Source organism: Copadichromis virginalis, linkage group LG18, assembly GCF_057382275.1.
Source record: "Copadichromis virginalis isolate Kocher_CV1m ecotype Utaka linkage group LG18, C_Virginalis_male_GT1.1, whole genome shotgun sequence".
Taxonomy (NCBI): domain Eukaryota; kingdom Metazoa; phylum Chordata; class Actinopteri; order Cichliformes; family Cichlidae; genus Copadichromis; species Copadichromis virginalis.
This window is the reverse complement of record NC_140635.1, coordinates 4056479-4076754: the sequence shown is the minus strand read 5'-3', so window position 1 is coordinate 4076754 and position 20276 is coordinate 4056479. Positions and strand designations below refer to the sequence as shown.

At 39.5% G+C, this 20276-nt stretch overlaps 1 protein-coding gene across 1 annotated transcript in view; it reads right to left on the bottom strand.

The window, feature by feature from the left end:
- The window catches only part of myo10 (myosin X), a 127487-nt gene that overhangs the window by 26416 nt on the left and 80795 nt on the right, over window positions 1-20276 (bottom strand). The window contains exons 5-19 of the mRNA XM_085438071.1: window positions 16427-16561; window positions 16202-16326; window positions 15689-15702; window positions 15309-15393; window positions 15029-15132; window positions 14422-14551; window positions 13766-13884; window positions 12304-12450; window positions 11850-11950; window positions 10241-10307; window positions 9787-9879; window positions 8834-8902; window positions 8571-8653; window positions 7476-7584; window positions 6358-6438 (exon numbers count right to left, since the gene is read on the bottom strand). Coding sequence (XP_085294197.1) covers window positions 6358-6438; window positions 7476-7584; window positions 8571-8653; window positions 8834-8902; window positions 9787-9879; window positions 10241-10307; window positions 11850-11950; window positions 12304-12450; window positions 13766-13884; window positions 14422-14551; window positions 15029-15132; window positions 15309-15393; window positions 15689-15702; window positions 16202-16326; window positions 16427-16561 — 1462 coding nt within the window. The remainder of the gene's footprint in view (window positions 1-6357; window positions 6439-7475; window positions 7585-8570; window positions 8654-8833; window positions 8903-9786; window positions 9880-10240; window positions 10308-11849; window positions 11951-12303; window positions 12451-13765; window positions 13885-14421; window positions 14552-15028; window positions 15133-15308; window positions 15394-15688; window positions 15703-16201; window positions 16327-16426; window positions 16562-20276) is intronic.

Sequence of the window (20276 nt, the reverse complement as noted above, 5' to 3'; positions counted from 1 at the left end):
CTGTCATGTAGCCACACACACACCAATGCATCGCCCCTCATACCACAGCACTAAAACCCACCGCTTGACATTTAATCCCCATGCAACAAGCAAGTACTTGAACGCACCACTTCCCATTCAAAGCCTGCATCAGGGTCTCACCTTGCATCGTAGCTCCTCCACGCCACGATCTTTCAGGGTTTTTCAGATTAAAGACAATTGACAGAAAACTTCCCAAAGCTGCTGTCCGTCTCCCCGTCTCTCTCCTCAGACACACACATGCACACTCTGCCAACACAGACTCTAACAAAGGCTTTCAATCCCCACAACTCCACTCCCCCCTTTTTTTCTGTGTGAGTGGAGAGAGGGAGGGCCACGGTTGCCATGGTGATGCATCTCCTGCTGAGGCTAATTTGTGCGGGCCACTTGTCGGGCCTGACGGAGTGTGTGTGTGTGTGTGTGTGTGTGTGTGTGTGTGTGTGTGTGTGTGTGTGTGTGTGTGAAGGGGAGAGAGTGAGGGAGAGAGAGCAGGCTGTTTACTTTCAAACATGGTGGTGACTTTTGTGTCCGCTCAGCACTGAGATGCTGCCTCAGACTGGATCCTTGGTACGACCCAAAGGCACTGCAGTGTTTCAATTATGATAAACTTCACATCTAATCATGGTGTGTTTCTAATTTCTGCTCCTCTCGTCACACAATCCACACTGTAACATTGTAACAAACCATGATAAATGTTCCTTCAGGTGTTTATGCATTTCTTTTAAGCTGGAATGGTTCAGTTTTTTAATTACCTTAATTTTTCAGACCCAGAAGTTGCCACTTCAGTAAAGCTCATTAGATGCCTGCACACATTCTGTAACTCCAAATCTAGGAGTAACAATGTTTTCCTCTGGCATAAATGGAAACATAGCAAAAAGACAAGCTTTTTTCTCTTCATTATCCCTCCATTAACCAAACCAAACCGTATTACTGCTTTGCCCTCAAACATTAATTATAATAATCATCACGTACTCACAGCGCAAAGACTTGCAGGCTTTTCTGTGAACTTGGGGTCTTTAAGCCTTCAAGCCCAATTAATGAGATGACAAACAGGAAACAGAGTGGCGGTGTGTTCATCCAGTGCATGTCTTTATGAAAATACAGAGGATTAACACCTTTTTTTTTGGGATACCCATTTTTCTACAGAATGGAAACATTAAAGGCCACAGTCTGTGGTTTAAACTGATTACTACCAGTAATTACAAGATGTTCAATATACACGTACACATACAGGAGTGTGTGGAGTGAAATTTGTCAAAGAAACACGCGATGTGCAGTCAATACAGGTCAGGCTTGATGAAAACAAGAACTAAAATCAATAGATTGTGATCAGCTTCAACTGTTATTACTGTCACTGTCACAGAGAGTGCAGACACACAGATACTATAAAGCTGGCTGCAGAGAGGGGCGGGGATGCTGTGGTAACGGTCGACTGCATTTGATGAGTGAGGATGATGAGGGTGACAGCTTTTTATGAATTTGAGGTGATGCAGCTCACAGACAAAAAATGGAATATGTCTGTGAAAGCTGGAATCTGAACACGATCCTTTTATCCAACAGAAATCCTTCTGTCATCTAATAGGCAGTGAGGGTGTCACAAAAAGGACCCCACCCACCAAAAATAGTGGCTGGTCTGGTGTATTCAGGGAAAACAAAACAGTTTTATATGTTAGCTCTGCTGCGTGTGACTGCATTGCACTTTTAAATAAAATTCTGTGTCCACGTTTCAGGCTTTAACACAGGGTGATGTTGTGTTTTGCTGCAAACTGAATTGAAGATTTGTTGCTTTGCATTCATCCAATTAAATTAAGTTTTCACAGTTGCTAGTCTGTCAGTTCACCAGCAACACTGACAAAGTCTTCAAACGGTTCATGCAGAGATGCAAATGTTACAATTTCTGTTTGAAAAAGGGAAGTAATGTTGACACCATATCTTCATTGGGGTCACACTTCCTCATTTTACTATAGATAACTTGTAGATCTGCGTGCTGCGCCTGCTCTGGACCAGTCTGTGGTGGCACGGTGCCAGTGTTTCCATTTAACATACTGGCTGTTGGACTCAAACACAGAGCACCAAGTGTTAAAGATTCTTAAGATTATGTCTATTTGAAAATGTCCAGCATATGCAAATGCATTTTATATGCTGATATCGCTCCTCGTTGTATTCAGAGCCAACGGTCCCTTCCATTATGCATTCATATATTGATATTTCCACAGACTCCACTCACCATCTGCAGGAGTCCCATTGACCATGCAGGTCTATTCAACAAACCATTACATCACTGCAGCCAAAAAAGCTCTTAGTTTACAGCTAGACTTATAGGAAGTTCCTGAAAATCTTCCTGAAAGTCCTAAATGTTGAAACAGGGAGGGAATGTCTTGCAGCAAGAGCAATTTATTATTTAATTGCTTTTTTGTAGAATGAGGTTTTCACTTTCAGATGTTTGAGACTTTTACCGCTGCTCATATGAACACACTCACTGCATCCCTCCACCTCTCCCCCACCGCCCTCTGACACCTGCTCTGAGTCAAACGGCAGATGACAGGGACGCCTCTCGAGGGCTTTTTAGGGGCCACGTGCCGTGGTGCTCTGACCCCTGTATCCCCCTGGGGAGCGGCTGATCCTCTCTCCAACTCGTTTCCCCACTACATTAAGCTCCACTCAGGAGTCATCACCCAGCCTTGTTTAACATTCGATCAGAAGAGGAGTCCAGACGTTCGTGTTTCGCCTCATAAAAACACGCTGGCTGTCCAGCTGGACTCCCAGCGGACAGTCAAGATACTCCGTCTGTGCTTCTTACCGCTGCATCTTTGTGTATAATATAACCTTAAAAGCTTTTCATGAGAACATCGTGTAGTGTGTTTTTTGGTATAAGCAACAAAGAGATCTGTGATTTGTTCATTTGTTTAACAGTGTGGTCTTAAATTGCTGGGTTTTTCACTCTATGCTACAATTTTGTCCTGCTGTTTTCTATAACAAATATAATGTCTCTCAATATACAGTCAAAAAAGTACAACGTTACTGCTTCCATTAGTTTCCACGATCTTCTGAGCAAATTCATCCCAAGGTCAGACTCTGCAAGCTTAGTGTGCAAAGATAGAGGTGAACATACCATAAAACCTCTGGAACAATTTCCTTCAGACAGATGAGACCAAGGTGAAGATGTTCGCCCTTCCATTATGCACAGTGGCACGTTTGGTGAAAACCAAACCCTACGTATCAGCACAAACTCTCATAGAGATCAGTCACAGCACAGACTCAACCTGAGTGAAATACTGTGGTGCAACCTGAGCTGTGCATGAATGAAAGCACAGAAGAAGAGTGGGCCAAAATTACTCCACAGGGATGTGAGAGACTGATAAAAGTCATAACGCTGCTTCAGGTGGTTCAACAAACTACTGAATGAAGGGGTGTGATTAGCTTTTTACTTCCTGGTTTAAAAATCTCAAATATCTCAGATTACATTAAGTAAAGATTAAATAAAAAAGAAAACATTTTTATTTAGTTTATAGATTATAGGTTTTATTCCAGTTACACTCACTACAGTTTTCCAAGGAAAAATATAAAAATGCATCTTAACTCTCATGGCAGCAACCATCTCATATGTACTGCTGATGCACAAAGAACAGACAAACTCTCTTTGAACACACAACACACACACACACACACACACACAGAAACAGAAGCGCCCACTGTGTGTGTGTGAATCAGACGACTTCCAGAAACGACAGAGGCACTTTCATACACAGAAATGTTCACGGTGACGGTGCAGATGCACCACATCTGCGTCACAAACCTCCGAGTATCCACGTCCAACTTCGCCACAGCTTCCCAGCAGAGAAATAAAGGCTCAGCAACATAAAGCGAATAGTGTCACTTTAAATACCACAGCTGTGCCATAAATCTCAGAACTGATATCAGTTGGATTTGTCAGCAATGAAACAGGACCCACTTCAGAAAACAGGGAGAATGTGTATGTGTGTGTTGATGCAACTTCCCACAGATTTTCAACTTCCCTGAAAGTCTTTTCTTCTTTTTCAGTAAAAATCCAATCATACCTCGACTTCCTGACCTTTCAACTCTGTGAAAGTCTTACTCTCAGACTTTTTTCTACTTCTATTTTTTTCCATTTTCTTTTAAAAGCCATTGTAAGATAATGATGAAAGAAAGACAAAGTGTGGCTGAGAAGCAGATACTTTCTATATTTAAGGACGTTTTTGTTTTTTTTAGATTAATAGTCAAAGCGATATTTAGAGATATCTGTGAATAAGAGCACTGGTAGTATAAAGAATCCCTATTAAATTAAACACATAATATATACAATAATCCCCACAAATGACTCAAAAAGGTTCCAGCTACAAGAATACATTTTAAATACAAATCTTGAAGATCCAGCAATCTTCTAAAACTGGTAAAAAAAAAAAAAATTAAAATAGAACAGGAAAATCAACTCTACAAATAGAGACAATCTTCATATGAGTCCATATGAAGCGCCTTGAGGCGACTTTTGTTGTGATTTGGCGCTATATAAATAAAATTGAATTGAATTGAATTGAATTGAATAATACTGTAAAATGTTACACTTTCCTCATAAATGAACTAAAAACAGTTTCAAATGCTTATGACCTCTGAGCATCACTGGTGACCTTGTGGTTAGAGAAATAATGTTAATTAACATAACAATTAACGTCTGCCAGACAGTCGAGTAGCAGAGGGAAATTCTCGGGCAGCAAATGATCACTGGCATCAACAATCAATGAGAGTATTTCAAATTCAGCTTGACACATTCAACATTTGCAGTGACGTTAACGAGGCAGCGAGGCATCCAGACAGATATTGATGATATCCATCAATACACGAGCACCCTGGGAAATTTGGCCAATTTTAAACCATTTTCTATAAACCATAGCCTGCAGATAAACATGCAGCAGGTATGAGCTAGAAATAAATACGCCGCAAAAAGACAGAATAAAAGAGGCAGCTGCTGAGAGTATGTGTGAGAAAACTGACAACCAAGCAAACAAAACGACAATCCAATGTCATGCTCCATTTTCAGGTTCCAGCTTCAGCTCAGCTCTGCTTCTGAAAAGCTGAGAGCTTCTCTGCTGCACTGAGCAAGTATCTACGACTATACTGGGTCATTTTGACTGATTCGTATTTTAAAGCAAGCCGATCATTTAATATTACATAACTACACTGTTTTAGAACCATGTAGTTACAAGCTCTGAACCAAAACTGTATAAAAATACATTATACCTTTGTTGTGGCTCATAATTAACTCTCACTGTGCACACAAAAAACAAAAAAAGCAAAAAAGCTGACGATGTAAAATAAAATCCATCGAGACAGCTGCTGGAAAACACAGGTTAAGTAGTTCTACACAAACCAAATAGTTCCCTGTTTCTTCTTCAGCTCTTTGATCCATTTACAAAACCAAATGAGTAAATATGTTTGAAAAAAATGTGTTTTAGAAGTTATTTTTGCTACATATGTTTCTATTCAGACTCTAAGCTAGCCTTGATTATTTTGGCTAATTGGCTTTTATAAGGACGCACAATTTTAGTGGAAGTCAGATGATGGGAAATCACCAAAAAATCTGTTTTAATAAAATAAACACAAGATCACAGAAATATATGCTTCAAGCTGGGAAATGAAAACAGACTTATATGAATTCATATTCACATTTTTTACATCCAAGACGGCTTCTTGGTTGTCAGCCAGCAAGTTGTAACTTAGGTAAGGTGCATCAACCTGGTGATGGTCAGCTCAGAGCATAATGGAGAGTTTGGATTCATGGTCTGCAAACCGTTCCTGTAGGCTAACATTCCCAGGGTCCCTAATGGTAACACATGCCATGCTGATGCTGACTCTATTTTTCTCAACCCTCTTTGTTTTTGCTCACATGGGCTATTGTATTTTCTATTGTGTTGTTTTCTATTTCCTCCAATCCTTAAATCAAAGAAACCAAAAGCCAAACACAACCATGCAAAGAATTTGAAAATATTTCATATGAACAACTGAAATCACTCATTTAACATTATTAAAAACAATATGCAGTAGATTTGGTTGATCCTTAGTTGGCAGAGATACTTAGTCCCACTAGTCCCAGTATATCATTTGTGTACATTAACCCTGCATTTTCCACTTCTCCTGCCTGTTGCTAAGCAACTGGAGGTGAAAGGTCACCAGAAGGGCCATACACTGTTCATTCCTGTCTGCAGTTCGTTGGTGGGGGAGGATTGTTTGATTATTAAATGACAGTCCCACACAGACTTCCCCACGGCCCAACATCTAGAATGTGTGCTCAAGGCAAAGCTGTGTGTGTTCGTGAGCACTCACCTTGTGTGTATTTGGTTTGATGCACCGGATAAAATATGGGTTGGAAGTGCTGAGCGTGGCCATCAAGGAGTGCAAAGAGTCCTGTAAGAAAATAAATGGGTGTAAACACTTTAGTTACTGCCACTATTACAGCCGTCTGAGCACAGAGAGCGTCAGACACTATAGACAGAGATGCTCCTGCTCCACTATTTTCCAGCCTGCTTTGAGGATGCAGGCACAGTTGGTACCCTTACTGAGTGAGCTCCACAACCAGCAGGGTACACGAATACAGGACGAAGCCCTGCGTTTGCCGTCTGATGATGAAATTTATGTCACTTTGACCTTTTTTTAACTTGTAATCTTTACAAACATTTACAACAGGTCCAGTACTAAAGGTGTGTGAACATGTGCAGAAGCTACCGTGACATCCAACAGAAGCACTCGGAGATAACGCCTCTCTATACATTTCATTCAGTCCTTATAGTATTATTACAACTTGTACAACATTGCTGCTACAACCACTGTTTCTGTTACTATGTCAGCTCAAACTCTTATTGCTGTAATAACCACAGACTGCAATTTCCTGGTCTGTAAAGAGAAGCCTATGAGAAAGTACCTCAAACATGTATTCTTTCTAATGGCCAGCAGGGGGAGACTCCTTGGCTGCAAAATAAATCTTTGTATAGGATTCTATGCAAAAATGACCCTACTTTTAAATTGATTTATTATCATAGCGTCTCCTTCTTTTAATTACTGTCACAACCATTATTTCTCCAAGTCACATGTTTTTGCTTTATCTGGAAAAACTACTTTACTCAAGCACTCTCTATTACTTTCAAAGTAGTCGCTGCTGCTACCACAACAACTGCACATTATTTAATAGGTATTAGTTAACAAATGTTTCTGCTGTTGCTCCTAATGCAATTCTTCCTATTATCACTCTTTCTTTTACTGCCTCTCTTACTAAGATTTGTGCCCCTGTAGCAAAACTCCCACTGCTGCTAATAAATAGCTTTTGGTGGTTTCTACACACCTGTGCAACTTTCCCAAAAACAGATCAATCAGCTGCAGCATTCAGCACTGCTAGAGAACAATTCAGGAAGACTTTAAAGTATACACACTTTTTATTTGCGACTTACCTTAAACTGGGTGCTGACTGTGGGCCGTCTGTGTTTGATGCTGCTCTTCAGAGTGTCCTGTTTGTTCCGGCTCAGGACGTGTTCAAACAGATCGTAGACAAAGTCCAACCTGACAAATAGAAGCAAATAGTGTGATGTGGAATTTGCAGTGCAAATGCAAAAATGAAATAAACTGACAATAGTGTTGTTATGTAAAAGTCTAATTTAATACTATTGATGACCCTCTTTATGTGGGACTGAATAGCATTTTTATAGCTTCGCCTCCGTCCCACATTTTAAGTGGTTCTGCAGAACAAGTGCTTTTCTAAAGTTTAGCTTTTTCCCAGTATATATGAAAGGAAGGGTTTTTATTCAGGAAGGTCAGCCTGTCTGATGCGATACACATCAGGGACAAAAACAAATCACAAAAAGTCTCTAGCTTTACAGATTTTGTTGAATGTGATGGGAAATGAAGCCGCTGTTTATTCTGAGAAATAAAGTTTTTGCCTTTTTTGCTAGAGTTATTTTTCAATTTCACACAGGGGGAAATATGATATCTGCTAAACGTGTCAGATGTGGCTCAGAAATGTCATTTAATCTCTAAATACAGAAGCTGATATAACAGTGAAATAAACTCAGACATTCAGTCTCTGCATTGTTGACATGTCTCACTTTCTCCCACACAAACGGTGTTTGCCCCACATTTAGCTGGCTGGGATCTGGTCACCCTAGTTAATACTTACAGTGCCAGCCCCAACAAAGTGAAGGTTAAATAAAAGTCAGTTCTGATCAATCAATTTGAAAAATCACATTTTTGTCCAATTTCTAGTTTTCAGTTTTTGATTATTGGTGTGAAAAAAAAATTTAACTGAAGGAAACGAGAGAGGCCACTTAGAGGCGCTGTGCAGCTTAAACCATTATTGAGCTTAGCTGTAGAAAGGTTAGGAAAATGCTTTTGAGTCTAAATTTTTGTGAAAACTTAAACAAATATGAGATCAGTATGCCCATTTCCTTTTGAAATATAATTTAATAATTTAATTTATTTTAATTTCATTTAAATAAATGTGTGGTCCAACAATAGAAACGCAAAAATGCAAAGCAGGGCCACACGCCTACCTGCTCTCCCTCAGCATGTTCAGGATGTCGTCTCTGAAGGTGTCTCTGTTCTTCTCCAGCATCCCCCTCACGTCATACACCACCTGTGCCAAGCCACCACAGTGCGTCAGAGAGAGGCTTTCACTGGAGCAAATAAAAAGCCGAATAGCACCTGGACACGTGATTTGCTTTGGGGCTTCACTTTAAATCAATCTGCTGCTCCATTAAAACCACAAAAACACAACAATAAAAACAGTAAACAGAAACAGATATTATGGTCTCACCTCTCCTGCATAGTGTTTGACTCCAAAGTAGTGCACAGCAACACGTGGCTTCACATAGAAAGGGTTTTTCTGCAGGAGAAAACATGCTTTATGGTATCTGAGGTCATACCTGCAGAAAACTGAGGGAAATATTTGTTCCTAATGCTAAAAATTACAAATCAAGTCCCACCGTTGCTGTTTGAGTCTCCACTTAACACTCTTCTCTCTGGTTTTAATATATCTAAGAGTCATTTACTGGCTCTGAATCCTCTATAACAAGGCTGTAAAGCTGCACTAAAAGCACAGCCAAGAAATTATTTAGCAACATTAAAAAAAGAGCTCCCACTCACTCAAAGTATTACTCCTCTTTACTACTTGCAATGACATCAATGTTAAGTCAAATCAAATCAAGCTGCTTGCTCCACAGCCAAACGCCAAGAAATGAGCAGCGCTGTTTGCTGGAAGCGATCGATATCCTCTCAGCAACATTAGACGTGAAGCTGCACCACAGCATGTAACGTGACACACTGTGAAGTTCCCAGTTTACCAGTTATTTATCAGATGGAAACGGAGAAAGTAGATGTGAAGTTGTGTGAAATTTGAGGCACTGATCGAAATTCATTTGAACATTATCGCAGAAGTCTGACGAATATTTAAAATTGGGTTTCACCCCACCATAAAGGAGTCTGTGTTTATTAATTAACTGTAGTGCCAACTAGGTATTAGTAGTATTAAAGTATTAAAGCATGCATTTAAAAAACTAAGATTCCTCACAAGTGAAAATGAAAACAGCAAACTTTTTAAGACTAAGGACAGGTGGGACCACTTTTATAGACCTTATATTTTTAAAGCAATGTAAAAAAAAAAAAGAAAGAAAGAGGGAAGTAGATGCACGTGTGGGACTGAACTGTTTTCCAACAGTTAAAAGGAGAAGCTCCAGCTGCCAAAGTGAATCAAAGTCAAGCGCGACATACTGAGTGCTGGCTGTGGAGTTTCTCCAGCAAGGTGTCGTCTGTGGCTTTGGGGAAGTGACTCTCCTCATTCATCAGTGCCAGAAGACCCAGTTTCTATGGAAACACAGATTTAATTACTATCAGCAGACATCACCATGATTTATATCATCATCATCATCTTAAATGTCTCTACACTCACCACCTTTGTGCTCTTTTTGTTCAAGTCTTGTCTACTCTGATCTCATCACTGCTTTTTTTCTTGCTTTTGTAAAATAGTATCAGTCTACCACTATTAATATAACCACCACGCAAGCAATATAACCGCTGTCTCAATGAGGTCAAACCAATAACTAATACTACCTGCAACTGCACTTTTTGGAAATATTTGTTTGCATGGATCGTAGAAACACTTCTTTTAATCACTGACACAACAGTATTCGACTGCCACTTCACAAATCTTGAATCATCTGCATACCTTCTCAATCAAATCCAAACATTCTCCATTATCCATCCAGTCGATGTCAACCCAAACCAGGCCTTCTCTGCAAGACGCAGCAGGAAAAACAAACAAAAGGATTTAGTAGAGCGAATTAATAACGGACACATTTAAAGGCAGGGATGAAAGTACATCTGGTTTTATGCGTCATTCTAGTCTTTGCCACCTGCACCAGCATGTTTTCATCCCTGACTTCTTCTCATAGAGATGCTATGCATTTATAGCACAAAGCACAGATTGGTGGTGATCAAACTTAGTGTTTTAGTTCATAAGACAAGATTTTTCTTTAGGACAAATCTTTGTTCTTTTTTAAAGGAGCATCACGGTTCACTGCTACTCTGGGTTACTCCCAATAAAACAAACCCTCAAGACAAACATGAACAGAGACAAACCATGGATAAATGGAGGTGCTGGGCGATTATGCTGATTTCCCTCAACCTATTGATCCCATCAACCTACTTTTCTTTAAAATGAGTGGATATGAAAACATTTTGTTCAGTATATGTAAATTATTTGGCAGCGTACAAACTGCAAAGATTTTCTGTGATAGCTTAGCTGATGCAAAGCACTGTTTAACCCAGCGTTAAGAACGAGCTTATGTCATATTAAAGGCCTATAAACTTTAATCTTATTTCACACATAACATGACTTCACAATTTCCTGATATTCAAAACATCTTTTGAAAAACATTAGCTAGCAACTAATAAAGAGTCATCAGCAACCAAAACAAATGCTATAAGAAATATATCTATTACCATCTCAACCAGCTATATCAAATAAAAATACCTTCAGCATTTGTAACTGCTAGCTTACTTAATCCTACATATTCCCTTTTTAATTTTATTTTTTAATTATTAAACTTTCTTTGTATAACACATTTAGTTTTGTTTGCTCTCCTAGCTTAGCAGAAAAAAGTAAAGTTAGCTTCACAATCAGAAAAAAAAAGCTTTATTGCACATACATCTCCCATGTTTGAATGACATTGCATTCAATGAACAAACTTCTAATATATTCTGAGATAGACCAGAATAAACAAAGCTCTGTGGAGATGTAGGCTAAACCATGTTTCTGTGGTAAGCATTTCCCCTACTAGCTTCCATTAAGTTTTCAGCATGAGATAATGATTCAGTTCCATTTTTGTGGGTTTATAATAGTAACAAATACTTGGCTGAAAGTGGCAGCGTTTCACAATTAGCAAAAACGACATTAATAATATGTGGATTCTTTTCTTTTCACCAATTTTCATTTAAGACTTCCTTGCATGCACCTCCTGCTGTAACACTAACTAAATAAAATCTTTAGGAGTACCTTCTACTTTTCTGGTCTCAAAATCTGTTCTGTAATATGTGTCGATCTTTTGTTTAATTTCATAATGTTAAAATAAAGTCTAAAATATTAATGTGATACATTAATATTAATTAATGTATGAAAAGGTAACATAACTATCAAAGAGTTGACCTGGACGGCCTGAAAACTTTACAGTTGTCTTCTTTTGAAAGCAGCATTAACAAACAGCAAAGTAACACTAGATCACAGACTTTTGGTGCAAAACAAATCGACGCATCACGAACAAACAACCTCCACCTACTTATTGTATTCAAGTTGCTCCAGGGAGAAAATGTGCTTGTTAAAATATTCCTGAAGCTTCTCATTTGCATAGTTGATGTTGAACTGCTCAAAGCGGTTGACCTGTGGGAAAATCAGGCGGTTATCAGACACAGAAAACAAAGACGAAGACTTAATGAACTGGAAAACGAGGAATCCCTGAGGGTTATTTACCGATTTCTTGATTAAAAACAAAGTATGATTAAAATTCTTGGGGAGGGGAAAGTTTATTCGAATGTGCTTGAACAAGCGATTGAAATTTAATTGAACTCAGTTACATTTAATAAACGTATTTGTCCCAGAGGGAATATTACATTCTCATGTCACAGTGGACTCACAGCCTGCTCACCCGTGGGTCTTTCCTGAGTTAACCCTTTGAACCACATAATACTTGGTCATTATATTGACATTTTAAGGGGGAATTTTACTAAACATACCTCAAAGTTCTCAAATCCAAAGATGTCCAGGATGCTGACTGACTTGAAGTCTTCTTTGCCCTTGATGCGGGTGTTGAGTTTGCGAATGATCCAGTTGAAACACTGAGAATAAAGTGCCATGGCCATGGAGTCTCGAGAGTCCACGGCCTGCAGAGGAGCAGGACAAACACAGTTGGTGTTCAGCTAAAGTCTTTAATTAGTGGCTTATTGGAAGGTCATGAATGAATAAACTGACACTACCTGGAAAATTAACATCATCCTCATTTTCTGACTCTTATTCTAATTTCTTATTAATTCACTTAATACTTTTACTATAAACACTGCCACAACTCCTCAATTAATCAATATGTTAAGTGACAGAAATTTATCTTCATGAAAAGTAAGAATAATCCATTATGCTAAATATTTTCTTGGTTTCCTGTTTAGATGATTGAAGCGATCATTTTTAGATTCTGTCATTAGCAACACAGACAAGAAACTGGGTAAAGAGAAAAAACGTTTTTTAGATGTAAAGAAAAATGTAAGATAGCCAGTTAAACTGTGGAGGTAACCATAACCAGTAGGATACACAGTCCCCATCCTCCATGTTAACATGTTCAGAGAAACATAAGAACAACTGGACTCTCAGGTCCCGGTAACATTTACTTTACCTCCATTGATGAATTAGTGAAAAAAAGGCACAAACAACCTGCTTTTGACTCAAGCGCAGCCCCCTACAGACTGATGAACTGAGGAAATAAGTTCAGCCCCCCAAAGGCCTCATTCATCACAAAGCAATAACAGCAGAGAATAGCCGGAAAGCTCGAACACTGTTTGGGTTTTGGGTGTGTTTTGTTTTGCCTTCACTTTAAACAGCCGGAACCTGCTTCAGGCTAAAATTAGTGAAGAATTGTTCTCTGTGAGGTTGAAGGTTTAAATGTGGAGATGCATTATGGGATGGATGCAGTAGATAGTATGACTACTCACGATGTGAAAGTCAGGATATTTTTTTTTTTTATCTCTGTTGCACATATTTATCTGTGTTTATAATATGTAGATTTTCCACCTGATTCCATGAATATTATTAAGCTCTTTCAACCAATAAGAACTGGTCCTACTGCATTTGTCACCAAAGAACAGCAAAGCCAGTTTTTCCTGAACAAACATTCGAACTAAACTTCTTCTTGACAAATACTGTTAATGGTTAATTAATGATGTTAATTAATGATGTCATTTTCCTTGAGTCAAGCGTTAGGTTTTTCCTTCCATCTCATATTTATCACCTTCACTGCTAACTCTGCTTTGTATCAGTGTACTCATGGCTGTGGCAAGGTGTTGAGATTCAGTTTGATTTGGCCTCACATGCATTAGAGGCCCAACAAGGAAGGACCATTATAATCAAAACATGGCTGTTATTTTTTATCTGTAGCCATTTTTATTTGGTGGGATGGCTTTGATCTGGGATGTTTAAAGTACAACTGACCTGTTCCACAGTTAGTGGTGTGGAGATCTCCTCGCCCCTGAGGATCATGGACCGGTGCGTCAGGACCTCGGCAACCTGATCCGAGTTCAGCCCCAAGAGTTCAGATGTCCAGCTGAGTGCTGCCAACAAATGAAACACACCGTTAACGACTTTGGACGTAAAATGTCATTTTAAGTGGAGGAAACCACGAAACCAGACATCGTGTTTATTTAACTGGTCCTCATTCACACCATGATCACTGTCGTCAGCATCCTTTCCATTTGGCTTTTGACCTTGAAATGCATTAGCCTTTAATCAACCCAAAGGTGAAGTCACAGTGAAAGCAGATGAAAGTTTAAAACAGTCAGAAATTAAAGTTTTAACATGCTGAGACAATGTTAATAACGGCTTAGATCCTGGGTTTGTTTGTGCCCTGAAGTCTGAATATTTTACTCTGAATGAAAAGTTTTCAAGGAAAGTGAAACCAAACTAATGACAAGCTGTGGAAGTATTTAGTTCTAATCTTCCCAAACAAACACTTTAAACATTTTGTTTGTGAGTAAAAAAAAAAGTTCTTTGTTTCAGACGTGGTTAAGTTTAATCATGAGAACTATTAGCTCGCCAAAGTTCATTGTAACCATATGAAGAAAAATGTGTGGAGGGGAAGGGTAAACTACCTGATTTGGAGGAAATCTGAGCCCCTCCGGCCGTCACGAACTCAATGTTTCCTGTGTGGAGGATCCCAGCCAGGAGGCGCAGGATCTCGTTGATGTTCTCCTCTGTAAATTGCATCGTTCGCATGGCGTTCTGGGAACCACAAACACACAAGGAGAAAAGAACGGATGAAAACCTCAGGTCGCCTCTGGTGGCCTCATGTTTAAATTCTCACCAGCTGATTTTATTTCTTTTGGGTGGAAGTTGCTGTTAGAAACAATCCGTCCTGAGAAGCTGTAAAGACTTTAGGGCGTTCTTTGAGGTTTGGACTGATTTAAAGCCATAAGTCTGATGCTTTGGTTTGGCAGCAGTGATTTCAGCTTTCAGTCACCAGGATCAAAAGTTTCTTACTCTGACTTGTGATTATGAATCATGAGTACCATACAGAAATATCATTTATGTCAAACTATGAGGGAAAAGGAAAAGTATGTGCAGTCTGTGCATTCTAAGTTTTTGCCACATTTTAAATTTGACCAAAACCAAATGTTTTGGAACACAGCACACACAGTAAAGTGCAAATAACTGTTACTTTTAGCCTTAAATCAGTAAATGCAACATAATCACGCGCACCAGAACATCCTGAAAAGTGCCCTTGTCGTTGATTGTTTTGTCATCCTGGCAGCTGGACTGTCTCAGGTAGTGATAGCTGTCAGGATGGGTCAACCCGAACGCCTCTGCAGACACACAGAAACACACTAATTACAACATCTATGACACATTTGAACCACGTTAGCTTTCTGCTCTTTCTGTGCCTGAAGTCTGTTTGCACTGACTCATAACTTCATCTGTGTTAACCTTCCTACTTAAATGCTTATTAAATTAAATGATGGTATTTTTTCCCATCATTCACCTCTCTGCTGGTTGTTGGTTCCTGCTAATATGGCGTAGAAAATGTGGTAGTTTCTCTCCCCTGGGTTCTGCCTGACCACTCGGTTCTGCAGAGGAAGAGGAGAGTTAATATACATCTTCACATCAAAACTAATGCTAATTTTCACATTTGACCAAACACACAGAACAGCAGCCTTAGTTAGTTTAAACTTCTAAAACTGAACCCAAAGATGGTGTGCTTTTACAACAAGATAACAAAAGCTCCATGGAGCTGCTTGCACCTCCCTTCTTTACAAACATATTTCACAAAGTGAAAATGTGAAGTGAAAACCAGCAGCCTCCAGCACTCCTGATTCAACCCTAATCACAGATTTGGTGGGAGGAAGGAAGAAGAACACTCACCTTTTCTAAGAGGTCTGCAGCCACAAAAGTGTCAAGTGTCAAGGAACAAAACAGTCAAAAAAAGCCTGCACGCACAAAACTGCTAACAGAATTCTGCAGAAATGTTCAAATAGGACAACTTAAGCAAAGACCAGCATTAAAATGTATTAAAATTTCAATTCTGTGTTTACCAGCTAGCTAAACGTTGCATGAATTGTAGCTGGACTTTAAAATAAACTTTCAAAACACATGTGAACACATAAACACATAAATAAAGATGAAGGAATAACATCATCAAAAAAACAGTCAAATCAGTTTTATTTTAATGTTACAATCCTCGTGCTCCTAATGAAGGATTTGTGCTAATAAATGAACAGGAAGCTGTGGCTCTCTCTTGCTTGCTGTATTTTTACCCTTGACAGCAATTTTGCTAACCCCTTACAGCATGGCCTCCTTTAATGCTAAGCCTGCGCAGGAAATGAGCAGGGAAAGGAAGCGTAGGCCACTTAACATCAAGTTGGTTTTAAAGGATACAGTCGACAATTTTGCCTCCCTGGATGTTGCCTTTCTGGCTGACATGCAGCTGGACGAACTTCCCAAATCGGCTGGAGTTGTTGTTGTACACAGTCTTGGCGTTCCCAAAGGCCTCCATGATGGGACTTTAGAGTGAAGAAAGGACGTGATCATTAACCAGGAAAGCAATTGAGCCATTACCCCATAGCACTATGGAGTTAATTTGTAATGATAGGTGTAATTTACCTGCTCTCCAGCAGTGCCTCCTCCACATGTGACGTCTTGTCTCGGGATGATACTTCCAGCGAGTGTTGGCTCATTGCTGACAGGAACTTCAGGATCAGTTTGGTGCTTTCTGTTTTACCAGCGCCGCTCTCTCCACTGAGGGAAAGGAAAGAAAAATAAACACAATCTCGAAGATGCCTCAGAAATTAAGCAGTGATGTCATAAGATTCATTTAATGGATTTCTTTAGCAGGTTTCAAATCACACTTATAGTTTTGGTTATAAGTTAAATTTAATATTAGCGTTCCACACACAGCTCATGGCATCGAGATGTTCTGGGGAAATATTCAAAACCCAACCACTAGATGGCGCACTGGGCACTGCTAACTGACTTAGGATCCCTGGCTCTTGTATTGAAACCGGTCAATGAATCAAATCACACGTGAAAGTCAATATCATAAAAATAAGAAGTGACATAAAGCCACGGGAGGAATGAAGCATGACGGGATGAAAAACCTGATTCATGTGGGAAACAAAACAGCAAAAATGAGTAACTAATAGTTAAGAATGGCTCCTTTTGCTTTTTCTAGCCCCACATTTTTATTCATACACTCTACTAGAGCAGCTTTGGATGATTAACACAGAGCATCAAACAGAACAGGTGGGTTTGACCTCTCTGCTCAAAGACAGAACTGTGTGCTTCAGGCGACCAGATCAGGGAAATCTATTCTCACTGATCGGTGAGCACAGAGGGTCGATAAAACTGAAATGCAGCAAGCTCATGCCCTGTAAGGATACAGCAGCCACAATGAAGCACACAATTGAATGACCATTGCAACAATGATTAAGTTTTATTCTATAAATAGAGAAAAAGCATCATTTAGTCATGGATAGTCATTCAACAGCTACAGTCCTTTATAATAACCCCACTTTATTCTACAGGCAGGGGCTGTGTGTATATGGGGCAGCAAACTCCACACACTCAGAGCCAACGCTTAAAACAGCCACTCTCCACGCGCTGTGCTGATGACTATGATTTTTGCAAGTCAAACCACCTGACAAGCTTCATCTGCCTGAACCACAATCACCACTTTCATCCCACTACAGACTTGGTTCTCACACACACACACACACACACGCACACACACACGGATTCTAGAAGTTTTCACTTGAATAACCTGGTGACATTTATCAGATGCCTGAGGTACATTAAACACAACACGACTGACAGAAATGGACAGAAAGGGGTGTAGAATCACCCAACATAATGTCCAGCTGCACCTCTACTGCTGTAATCGGTAACACAACTTTCTTGTCAAACACAGCAGGATACCCTCACGCACATCACAGTGACATTTAACGTGAACCTGGCAACCCACAGCCAAACAGTGTGAGGTTCAGGCGAGTCACGTTAATAATCAACCCTGAAAACCTAGACACCGAGAGCAACCCCCGACTGTTAGATTACTCTCCCCAAAAATGCATTATTCAACAGACACACTAAAGACCTGTAAGAAGTTACACTTAGTGGTCATAAGTAAGACAACTACAGCAGTAACAGCTCCTCTGACCTTTTCTGGAAGCCTGGGAGAAAATAGGTTCGAAGGAAGCGTACCAGTGATACTGTCAGGAAACATCAGAGCGTGCTAAGTAGACTGAAAAGAAATCCATGCAAGTCAGAATCACCAGCAGAATATTTTATTAATCCCTGAGGAAATTATGTAGTTACAGTTGCTCCAACTTACAAAATATAACAAAATAGTTCTGATATATACAAATAGCTCAATTTATAAATATGCTACTGGTAGGTAAAAGACGGATGCAGCTTGCAAGTCTGTGAAATAAATGTAGAATTGACCTAAACCTGCACTTATAGAAATGACAAACGGGGGGCGACACCTCTGGATGCAAAAAGAAGTAAATGCATAGAAGTCTATGGAAAAATGACCCTCAGTTATTTACTGTGACCTCAGTAAACACTGATGAGTTTATGGGCTGGATCTGTGAATGACATATCAGGATAATTTGGATCATGATTTGCTCCCATCAGCATCCATGGGGATAATAAAGCAGCTGGCCAATCTTTTGACTGAAAAACTGACACTTTATAAGTAAGAAGTGTCCCTTTGTGATATCTGAATGTCAGCGAAGCTAAAATGGAAAAGCTCAGTTAGGGGCTTCAAAACTGTGGGATGGCACCGTGGCTACATCCATCTTTTATATACAGTCTATGGGTTGCTGGCATCTTTACTTTTAAATCAATATAAAGATATAGGCGAGAATACTTATCATTTTACTTAGTTTGGTGGGATGAGCTGGAGATCTGGGCTGAATAATTAAATCAGAATGTGATGAAACTTTTAAACTTTATTCAAAGAAAAATTAATCAAACCTTTTAAGCTGCCTTTAAAAAAAAAGATCTGATTTGACTGGTGACTCACGCAGTGTTTGCGTCCCACTGAACATGGAAATGAAAGCTCTGGCTTCCTCTCTGTTCATTTAGGCAGTAGATAGATGCCCAGAGGCATTTCCAAGATGACCCCCGAGTTACAAGATTGCTTCTAGATTTGAGTGAAAATAATGTGAAAACCATTATCTTCAACATATCTTCAATGTGTTTTTGTTGGGTGGGAGCCTTAATTAAATGTCTGCGGGCCGAAATTGCTATGTGACCTAACCCCCGAGGAGGAAGCACCACAGCACGCTTGTTTGCCTTTGTTATGAAATCCTGTTTACGACACCTCAAAACATCCTTTTTTTTAAAATGAGAGTTTCTCTCACATCTGCAAACATTTGGTGACAGTAGATGGGACTTTATTTAGGAAGAAAACTCTTCATTTGGATAATGGCTGGGTGACTCCCCTCAGAGAGATCACAGTGTTTGACATGTGGTTTTTCCTGCTGGTAGCTCCTTCACCACTGAACAGACGTGTTTCTGTGTTCTGGTTTGTATGCAGGGAGGAGAAAAAAGCCTGAAAGAAACTAAGGATGGGACTAAAAACATTCATGGATATTTTTTTAGCCTTAGTTCAGCTACAGTAACGTTCTTCTTTTTCATTTTTTATTGTTTTTCTAGCTCATCTAACATAAGTCAGGCTGAGAGTTCAGTACAAGGATGTTGTAACTTGGATCTTATGTGCATTAAAACAGCCCATTAAACTTGTTAGCTGACTAGAAAAAGGTCAATCAGCAACAGCTCTGGGGGGCGGAGTCAGTTTTGGCACAAAGAATTGGGAATTTAATCTTTTTTTGGTATAAAACTTTGACACTGTTGAATACTTCGAAGTGAATACATCTGCTTTAACTTTGTTAACTAAATAACTGATATATCAAAAAATTATTTTTCACATTATGATCATCTGTAACCGACTTTCTTTCCTTCATTTAAAATAATCCTCTCAGAATCTGCACATTACCGAAGAGGCAAAGACTTAAAGGTCGACTAAAGTCCTCTGCTCATAAGCCCACAATCCAAGCAGATACTACAGAAATATTACAACACCTTGGAAACTAATTGGATGCATGCTTTATATAATGACGCTGGCAGCAAATTGAGGAAATTCCACTTGAAGAGAGGCAGTGGGAAACATATGGACAGGGTTGCATTACAACAGATCGTCCTCTCGAGGCATTATGGTGGTTCAGAGGCCTGATGGACATACCACACAGTCACAGCACCATGAAAAACATTCATGCTCTTTACATCACCTCGCCTACCACTGATAACGCACAAATGTTCTTTGTTACCCGACAACTACACCAGGTGATCTGACAGCCATCCTGCTGAACTTCTCTTTTATTCGACATGTCTGCAGATGACTTTGTATGTGGGAAAGTGGAAAGATACCATCTCATTTACATCTAAAGACTGC